This window comes from Saprolegnia parasitica, assembly GCF_000151545.1.
Source record: "Saprolegnia parasitica CBS 223.65 unplaced genomic scaffold supercont2.5, whole genome shotgun sequence".
In the NCBI taxonomy this organism is placed as follows: Eukaryota; Oomycota; class Saprolegniomycetes; order Saprolegniales; family Saprolegniaceae; genus Saprolegnia; species Saprolegnia parasitica.
Genome location: NW_012156399.1, coordinates 1,060,931 through 1,070,076, shown reverse-complemented (window position 1 = coordinate 1,070,076; position 9,146 = coordinate 1,060,931). Strand labels below are relative to the sequence as shown.

At 62.1% G+C, this 9,146-nt stretch overlaps 4 protein-coding genes across 4 annotated transcripts; 2 read left to right on the top strand and 2 right to left on the bottom strand.

Moving 5' to 3' along the window:
• Positions 1-567: 567 nt before the first annotated feature.
• SPRG_02291 (hypothetical protein) lies at positions 568-2,099 on the top strand (the record flags this gene model as incomplete). The annotated part of the gene is made up of 2 exons (XM_012340837.1): positions 568-2,033; positions 2,090-2,099. The coding sequence occupies 2 exons, from the start codon at positions 568-570 to the stop codon at positions 2,097-2,099; spliced, it is 1,476 nt and encodes a 491-aa protein (XP_012196227.1).
• A 16-nt stretch (positions 2,100-2,115) lies between these two features.
• On the bottom strand, positions 2,116-2,813 carry SPRG_02290 (60S ribosomal protein). Its single transcript, XM_012340836.1, has 2 exons — positions 2,684-2,813; positions 2,116-2,524 (listed from the first exon to the last, which is right to left on the bottom strand). The coding sequence occupies exons 1-2, from the start codon at positions 2,723-2,725 to the stop codon at positions 2,219-2,221; spliced, it is 348 nt and encodes a 115-aa protein (XP_012196226.1). The 5' UTR covers positions 2,726-2,813; the 3' UTR covers positions 2,116-2,218.
• Positions 2,814-3,671: 858 nt separating this feature from the next.
• SPRG_02289 (hypothetical protein) lies at positions 3,672-4,226 on the top strand. The gene has a single exon (XM_012340835.1). It carries the CDS (start codon positions 3,705-3,707, stop codon positions 4,206-4,208), a length of 504 nt encoding a protein of 167 aa, XP_012196225.1. The 5' UTR covers positions 3,672-3,704; the 3' UTR covers positions 4,209-4,226.
• On the bottom strand, positions 4,198-9,044 carry SPRG_02288 (hypothetical protein). The gene is made up of 6 exons (XM_012340834.1): positions 7,452-9,044; positions 7,162-7,401; positions 6,708-7,115; positions 5,145-6,659; positions 4,924-5,097; positions 4,198-4,880 (listed from the first exon to the last, which is right to left on the bottom strand). Exons 1-6 carry the CDS (start codon positions 8,994-8,996, stop codon positions 4,260-4,262), a joined length of 4,503 nt encoding a protein of 1,500 aa, XP_012196224.1. The 5' UTR covers positions 8,997-9,044; the 3' UTR covers positions 4,198-4,259.
• Positions 9,045-9,146: the final 102 nt, after the last annotated feature.

Below are 9,146 nucleotides of genomic sequence, written 5' to 3'. Positions count from 1 at the left end.
CGCGAGCTGGTACCTCAGGCGGCAGCGACCACGAGTACTTCAGGCTTTGCTCATAGTGCCCCGGATATACGCTACTTAACGGTCCCTTACTCGTCCCGCCGGGCTATCGGCATGGGTCGTCAGGTAGATTATCCCCACTCCAGCTCATTGCCAGCGTCAAATGCGTTGCTGTAGCACCGAGCGCATGCGCTGCGAATGCTTGTTTTCCAGCAAATAGTGATTAATGTCGAATAGTGTTTCATCGCCCCCCATTGCTCCTGAATAGTGTACCCCAACGGTCTAAAAACGCTGCGGTTTTTTATGTATTTTCCGTAAAAGTCCTCGATGCCATCGACCTTTTACATTAAAATTATTACGATACATACCGTATATTCCGACCACCCCTGCTTGTCCATCGTAGTACTTGCATTGTCGAGCAGAGCGTGTGGCGCGAATACACTGTTTATTGCCCTAAGATCCAGCGGCTGCTGGCTCGGTCCACGTTGAAAACACTGGATGCGGCGTGTCGCAGCGTCGCGACTGCCGGTACCCACCACGTGGTGCACTCGACAACTCGCAGCACGGAGCATGGCCCCGCAAATACGGACGGCCGGCGCCGTCTATGGCCTCCTCTGCGTCATCAGCCTGCTCAACTACGTTGACCGAGGCATAATTCCCGGCGCGCCGATCGAGTTCCAGGCGTTCGTCCAGCAGACGCACGGCGTCGCGCCGGAGCACGTCAGCGTCTACATCGGGCTCCTCGTCTCGGCCTTCATCGCGTCCTACTCGATCTCAATTTGCATCTTTGGCTACCTCTCCATGCGCCACCGGCCGTTCCAGCTCGCTGCCATCGGTCTCGGTCTCTGGGTCCTTGCGCTCGTCTTGTGCGGCCTTGCTAAGACCGCCGGCAGTTTCTACCTCCTCCTCCTCGGGCGACTCCTCAGCGGCGTCGGCGAGTCGTCGTTCCATGCGACGACGCCGGCCTTCGTAGACGAGTTTGCGCCACCGGGCAAGCGGACGCTGTGGCTGGGATTCTTTTACTCGGGCATGTCGGCGGGCACCGCGCTCGGCTACTCGTACGGCTCGCTGCTCGCGCGCACGCTTGGATGGGACGTCGCCTTCTACCTCCTTGCGCTCCTCATGCTGCCGCTCGTCTACGCCTGCTACGCCATGATCCCGCCATCGTTCAACGAGCCGTTCCACAATGCGCATGCTCGTCTGAATGACGTCGACAGTCGGACGCTCTCGTTCTCAACGCCCCTCGACCGCCCCTCGGTCGTGCTGCTGGACACGCCGACCGTCACGGCGACGACCGAAGCGCGGGCGATCGTGTCCGACTTGGTTTTTTTTACCGCGAGCTTGGGCCTCGCCGCGTACGCCTTCACGGTCGCGGGCCTCGGCGCCTTCGCGCCTTCGATCCTGATTGGATATGGCCTCCTCCCCGAGGCCATCGCGTCGACTGTCTTTGGGCTCATCGCGATCCTCGGGGGGCTCATCGGGTCGCCGCTCGGCGGCCTCCTCCTCGACCGGTCGTGCGCTGGCCACGACGACGACGACGCTTTCCGCGTGCACGCGGCCGCCAAGCAAATGGCCGGCATGATGGCGCTCGGCGTCGGAAGCCTCTTCGCGTCGCTCGCGACCATCCACATGACGGGCGTCTTCTTCGTCTGCCTCGCCTTCGGGCTCCTCTGCCTCTTCTCGACGACGGCCGCGACGACCGTCGTCATCCTGCTCAACGTCCCCAAGGCCCGGCGCGGGTTCGCCATGGGCCTCAGTACGCTCGTGCTGCACCTCTTTGGCGACGTGCCGTCGCCGATTGTGCTCGGTGCGCTCAAGGACGCGTGGGCGCCGCACTGCGGCAGCGTCGTCGCCAACGACGGCAGCCTCACGCTGGACCCGCTCTGCTCGACGGACCGCGATGGCTTGACCAAGACGCTCACGTTTGCGTACGCGTGGCTGCTCTTCGCCGTCGGTCTCTGGAGCGCGACAGTCCTGCTCGCCAAGCGACGCGTGCGGGCCAAGACCGCCGACGCGCTGGAAGCGACGCCGCTAGTGTAGTTAGGAACAGAGCTTGGCACCACTAAGATTGTATGCGGGGTGTTTTCTGTAGGCCCAACTGATGGAATAAGACGCGGATCGACCAAGGTGTAGAAGAAAAGGGTCTTAATCCATGGAGTAGGAGTTAACGACGGCCTCTTCACCTCTTTCTGCAGCCGCAGTTGAACGCACGATCGCAAATTTAATCGACGTTGGCCATGGCGACATCGGCCTCCGTGAACTTGCCCTTGTTCTTGTCACCGACGGCGCGGTTCTTGCGCTCGAGGATCTTCTTGCGGTCCTTGTCGAGCTTGAGCTTGGTGATGACGACCTTGGAGGGGTGGATGCCGACCGGGACGGCGGCGCCGTTGACCTTCTCCTTGACGACACGCTCGACGTGGATGACGAACTTCTTGCGGTAGCACTGCGTGACGCGGCCCTCACGGTTCTTGAACGAGCCACGGACGATCGTGACCTCGTCGTCCTTGCGGATGGGCATCGAGCGGACCTACACTGGCATGAGCTCCTGGTCGCGGCGCATCTTCGGGCGGCGGCGCAGCTTACACGAGTCCTCAAAGCTGCCATGAAGTGCCAGGAGGAGGACTCCCGACATGGGCTTACGCTGGGAACGGAAAGGTACCGCTCCATCTCACGATGAGCTACTTACGTTGTACTTGGACTGGAGGTCCTTCGACAGGTTGGCGCTCATGAGCACGCGGCGCTGGGTCGAGTGGGCACCGAAGTGGGCCTTGCGGCACTTGCGGCGCGACGAGGTGACGGTCGAGTTGAACTTCACTACACGTTAAAGCCCGCGTTAGCTTCGGCGTCTACCGCTGCATGAGGCACGTACTTTTGCTGAGGCTTGTGAAAGAGTAAAGCTGCGCGACCGGTTGCCTCGAAAGCACAACCCGCGCCCCCACCAGTAATTTCGCGCGATGCCATTCGACAATATTTTAGGGATTTTAGCCAATAAAACGACGTCCGTCGCGACCGAACGATTGGCCAAAATGAGAACGGCTGTTGATTGGCGGATGCCTTGACACGCCAAAGCGCGCCAAGGCTCAAGTCGAGCGGAACTCGAGTGGACTTTAGACGACAGGACGTGTGGATTGGTTTTGTTTGGGGACGTGGGAAGGCGTTCTCTTAGTGTGCTGCTCGCTCTACGAAGCAGCGTCAATTGGGAATATCATGTAGAGATCTGTGGGCAATTCAACGCCGACATTTTGGCTCTTGCCAAGGTGCATGATGCGTCGTCCGTATAGAAGACTCAGTCTCGTCTGGTCAATCGTCCTGTCCTGGACTGTGTCGCACGGTGAAGAAGGTTCCTGCTTGGTCGCTCGAGTACGTAGCTCCACTGCATAGTACGCTCGAGTTAGTATTTGATAACTAATCCCTGACCCAAAGAATCCATCGTTCAAACGGCAGGAGTGTCCGTTCACAAAACGAGCCAAGCTGCTGAAAATACCAGATTCCGTGACTGCGCTCGGACGCCCACGACAGAGATGGAGCCCTTAAACTTGGGCCTGTAGAGTTACCTTAGCTCGTTGCCTTGACTTGGATCCGCCTTGGCGAGCGTTGATTGGTCGATGCGAAATCACGGGCGCTGTGATTGGCTACGCGTTTGATTGGTGGTCTCTATGCAATTTGATGGGCGAGTGCCATTCGACGAACGAACCCTTTTCGAAGACATGGCTGACCACGACCACTCGCACGACCACGACCACGAGCATGACCACGACCATGACCACCACGAGGACGACTCGATCACGAACAAGGCCGAGAAGAAGTCGCGCAAGGCCATGCAGAAGCTCGGCATGAAGCAGGTCCCGGGCATCATCCGCGCCACGATCAAGAAGTCCAAGTCGACGCTCTTCGTCATCTCCAAGCCGGATGTGTTCAAGAGCTCGGCCTCGGAGACGTACGTCATCTTTGGCGAAGCCAAGATCGAGGACCTCAACGCCCAGGCCCAGCAGTTTGCCCAGCAGCAGCAGGCCGCCCCCATCGCCGAGGCCAAGGTCGAGGCCGAGGCCGCCGTCGAGGAGGACGACGCCGAAGTCGATGAGACCGGCGTCGACGCCAAGGACATCCAGCTCGTCATGTCGCAGTCGGGTGTCTCGCGCGCCAAGGCCGTCGCCGCCCTCAAGTCGAACGACAACGACATTGTCAACGCCATCATGGAGCTCACCATGTAAATACGACGACGTTATAACTTAAAAGGAGTGCACTTCGTTCGCGTCTCAGTATCACACCGACTCGGCCGTCGTCTTGAGGTACGACTGGTACGTCCACGTGAGCTGGAAGAGCTTGACGAACTCGAGGTTCTCGAGCCGGAACCACTGCTTGAACGAGTGGGTCTTTTGGCAGCTGCGCAACACAATGTCATAGACGCGGTCGATGGCGGCCATGACTTGCGACGGCGTCGCGTGCTCGGTCGACGCCGCTTCGACCACGAGCTTGCGCAGCTTGGACGGCAGATGCACGGCGAACGCAGGGTTGGACGCCTTCTGGAAGACACTCGGGGTATCCTTCTCGACGTGGAGGACACTGATGCAGCCGCCACAGGCCTTGGCGAGCGGCCAGCGCGAGAGCTGGTAGGCGCACTCGCGCCACGTGTCGAGTGCGACGCCGACAATGAACGGCGGCTCGGACGTCGTCGACGTCTTGTGCTGCGTGTACAGTCGAAGCAGATCGAGGAGCGACGTGAGCGAGGCGAGCGAAAGGTACGGCGCGACGAGGTAGTGCCACTGGAATGGCTTGAGGAGAAAGAGGATCGCGTAGATAACTTCGTGCACCAGCGTCACGGACGACGACACGACGATGAGGGGTGTCTCGAGCAAGATCGACGAGAGCACCTTGATCAAGACCTAGGAAGCATGAGCGATCACAGGCACGGATCAACATGCAAACCTTGGGCCCGAGGAGGCGCAGGACGCGGCTTATGTCGAGCGATTGCAATGTCGGGTTGAGCGAGAGCTTGGTCACGTGCGCGCGCCAGTCGGCAACGTGTGCGCTGCGAAAGCGCGTTACTTGCAATGGCTCGTCCTGCGGCTGCACGAGGGCCACCGTCGTCTGCGTCGCTGTCTACTCGACTGGTTAGACGACATCGCATCCCGTGGTGGTCATCATACCGGAAGCAAAATACTCCAGGGCCACGGATGCTGCGGCGGCCACGACGACGACGATGACGCTGCAAGTGTCTGTCGGCTATTGAGGTCGTAAATGAGGCGCAGGTTGGCGAGCCGGTAGGCCGCGGGCGTGAGACGGCCGCTCATATACTTGGTATTGGCGGTCGCCGCCGCGTGCCAGTCGCCCCACGCGCCGTCGAGCGCTTCGTAGGATGCGGCGAGCGCCATTGTGTGCTTGCGGTGCTCCTGCGAGCACGCGTGCCAAAAGTCGGCGCCGTCGACTTCGAGCTCGAGGTCCGTGTCGTCCCAGTCGGCGTTGGAGCTCGCCGAGCCCTCGTGGCCGACGGGCGCCGAGTACGACCGGACGCGGGAGACGTCGGGCAGCGGCATGTGCAGCGCGCCGTGGCCGTGCAACGGGCCCACGTACGCAAACGGCGGGTCGGGCACCGCTGCGACCACCAGGAACGGGTCGTTGGGTCGTCGAAAGACGGCCGCCATCATGTCGGAGAGCGACGAGAGCGAGAGCTGCTTCTGGTGCGAGTACACGCTGCGAGGCAAGCGAGTCCCGGACGCCGTGCGCGGTACACCACCACCCATGTCTGGCAGTGCTGTCGGCGCAGCGGCGTCTCGGCTCGTGCTCGTCGTCCAGTACGTCGTCGCGTTTAAGCTCCAGTAGAGGCGCTGGAGATCAGTCAAGCTCAGGAGGTCCGAGGGCGAGGACCACTCGAGACGCGTCAAGTGCGCGCCAATCAGTAGCAGCGACGCGACCACGCGCTCGAGCTGCGCCAAGACGCTCGGTGCAAAGGGCAGCAGCGGTTGCCACGGCGTCTCGACCGACTCGGTTCTGCGCAAGAAGACAGCTTGGAGCAGGAGCAGCGCCTGCTCGTAGAGCTGGACGACGTCGACGGTAGGTGTTTGCAGGTGCCAGCAGCGGACGGTGGCGCACGCGACGAGGGCACGCACCATGTGCATCGGGCGCGCAGTCTCGCCGGCCAAGACGAGCGCTTGCTTGATGGACGACTCCAACGACGAGGACGCCACGTCATTCGCCGCATCCATCGACGCGTCAATAAGAACGAGGAGCGCCTTGAGCTGCCGCGCGCTGTCGTTGAGCGTGCGGAAGAGATCGAGCGCACTCCATGTGCGGCGGATCGCCTCGTCGGCGTACGACCCTGCGAGCGTCCAGTGGTTCTCCATGTACGCTTGAAAGACGCGCTGCTCGTGCGACGTCAGAAGTCGCAGCATGGGACCGTCGGCCGGCGTGTTCCAGCGCGAACTCGTGGCCCGCAAAAGACCCGCCGACTCGTGGAGCGACCGCGCGTGCAACGCAAAGAGGCACCGCGCACCGTAGAGCGCAACGTCGGCCTGTTCGCGCACCGTGCTCGCCTTGGCGGCCGCGAGCCCGAGCCAAAAGCTCGCGCGGTGAAACTGCGCCTTGAACAAGTAGCACCGGAAGCGACACCGAATGTAGCGGAACGAGCCCATCGTCTCGAGCGCGTGCCGGTGGTCCTTGGCGTCCTAGACACAGCCACCGTGGTGAAGGGTACAGCCGGCGGTGGCACGTACGTTAGCCTCGGCCTCGATCGTGCGCAGCATCGAGAGACAGAGCTCGAGCTGGCGCATCTTGAGCGCGTCCTCGGCGACGAGGAGGGTTAATGCTACGCGCTTCCCGCGTGGCAGCTTGAGGCGGTAGTTGGCCTCGTACGCCAAGAGGTGCTGGAGCACGGCGAGGGCATCTTGCCAGCGGCCCGTCGCGCGGTAGACGTCGCGGAGACACAAGTGCAGCGAGATCATGTGCTGCAGCCAGCCGTCGAGATCGTGCTGCAGCTTGAAGTGGAACGAGCGCGGCGGCAGCTGCGCGAGGCACGGCGGCGGCAAATTCGGCACAGACGGGTCCTGGAGCGCAACAAATGCCGAGGCGAGGCGCTGCTCGGCGACTTGAAAGTGGCACTGCTGGAGCAAGATGCCGTTGATCTACGCACGATACATTCACCATGGACCCATGGCAAGAAAGGGTTACCATTTGCACAATGAAGACGAATTCGTGGCAGTTCTCGAGCTCCTTGGTCCACTGGAGAACGCGGTCGTGGTAGAGGAGCGCGCGGTCGAGGTCGCCTTCGTGCAAGCACACGCTCGAGCAGAGCCGGTCGAGCTTCTCGTACCCGCGTCGGTTGATAAACTCAAAGCAGTAGACGCGCGCCGCACTCTCGTACGCAGCGATCGCGAACGGGTACTTCTTGTTGTGCTGCAAGGCCGCGCCCTACTCGGAGAAAGGATCGTTTGAAGGCAGACAATGTCGGTGCAACGTACGAGGAGCTCGAGCGTGTCGCGGCCAGACGGACCGAGGACGCCCTGCCGCTGGGACGGCCCTGGAAGGAAGGCGAGGCCATACCCGACGTCGAGGAGCCGGAGACCTTCCATCGCGAGCGCCTCGCAGAGCGACGTCGTCGAGTGCAGCATGGACCGCCCGAGCACGTACGCACATTTCGCTTTGAGCAACGTGTCGTGGGGCATCTCGAGCCGCGCGTAGAGACTCTCGAGCCACTCGAGTCGGTGGACGCCGTCGGGCTCGAGCAATTGCAGCGATGACGAAGGCGCGGCATGCGCGAGGACCGCGGGCGGGTCGTCGTGAAAGATGCTCGGAATCGGAACGTCGTGGAGTGGACTGCGGCGGTCGGCCATGGCTTGGATGTCGCAGAGGACGGCGGCGTGGATCGCGATGGCGCTCGTGCCGAGACTGAGCAGCCCCATGTCCAGCGCCACCGTGATCGGACAGGACGACGTCGGATCGTCCGCCGTCGACAAGAGCGACAGGTACCGCAGGGCGACGGTCTGCCCGAGGCCAGGCTCGATATGCAGCGACGCGCCTGTGTCGAGGACAAGGTCCATCTGCCACGAGTAGTTCTTGCCGCTCTCGTAGTGCGACCAGTGGTGCAGCACGTACCGGCATTCGAGGAGCGCCCACACAGCGTGCCACGCGGGGTAGAGCCTACCGCAGAGCGCCACGTAGTCGGCGAAGAGCACGTCGTGCTCGGTCGGCTGCAGCGCCTCGATCGCGAGCTGCAGGATTTCCATGCTCCAGCCACCAAGGATATACGCATCGGCATCGCACCCGACGAGGAGAGACGACTCGAGCTCGAGGTCGCGAAAGTACGCTTCCAAGAGCTTTCTCGCGTCGACGAGACGCCGCCGCCGGATGCAGTGGGAGAGGCGCGCGCCGAAGGAGGCGAGCGAGAGGCGCATGGCCGCGATGCCGCCCTTGGCGTGCAGGAAGATATCGCTGTCGCATGGCGTCAACCACGAGGCTTCCTCGGCCAGCGCTGCTTCGTCTTTGGTTTGGACGACGTTCTTGAGCCAGTCGTGGAGCTGGACTTCGTTGAACGCGGGAAAGCCGTCGGCCTCGAGCGTCAAGAGCGGCGTCGCGCGCACCGAGGCCAGCGGCGGCGGTCCGCTTGGCGCGTTGCGGAAACACGCGTGCGCATTCTCGAGGAGCTTCTGAGAGTCGGGCAAGCCCGCAACGGTCAGCGTTGCGCGCTTGGCGTCGGGCGAGCTTGGCGCAAGGCGGTCGTCGAGCGGCGATGGCGGCGCGCCGAGGAGGTCGACGTTGGGCAGCAGCGACCGGAAGAACGAGTTGTTCTCTTCGCGCTGGGAGGCATACCCATCGTAGTCGAGCGTCGTGCATGTAAGCTCCTTGTCCCAGTCCTCCATGTCATCGTCCTCGTCGTCTTCCTCGTCGTCGTCGTTGCTCGTCGTCTTGGTCGGCGCGATGGTCGGCTGTGGGTCCATCGAGAGCGCGAAGTCGCCGGACCAGTCTTCCATCTCTTCCGCGAAGCGGCCATGGAGCAGTCGGTCCATCCCGCGCCCGCCGGCGTCGAAATAGAACTCTGCGGAAACCTTCGGCGCTGTTAAAATCCAAATTTTCGGCGCTCGAGCGTTTTGACGCGCGTTTTCCACGCGTTTCCCACATGTGTTCACCTCCCGAAGTGGAAAAAGTGTATGCAATAG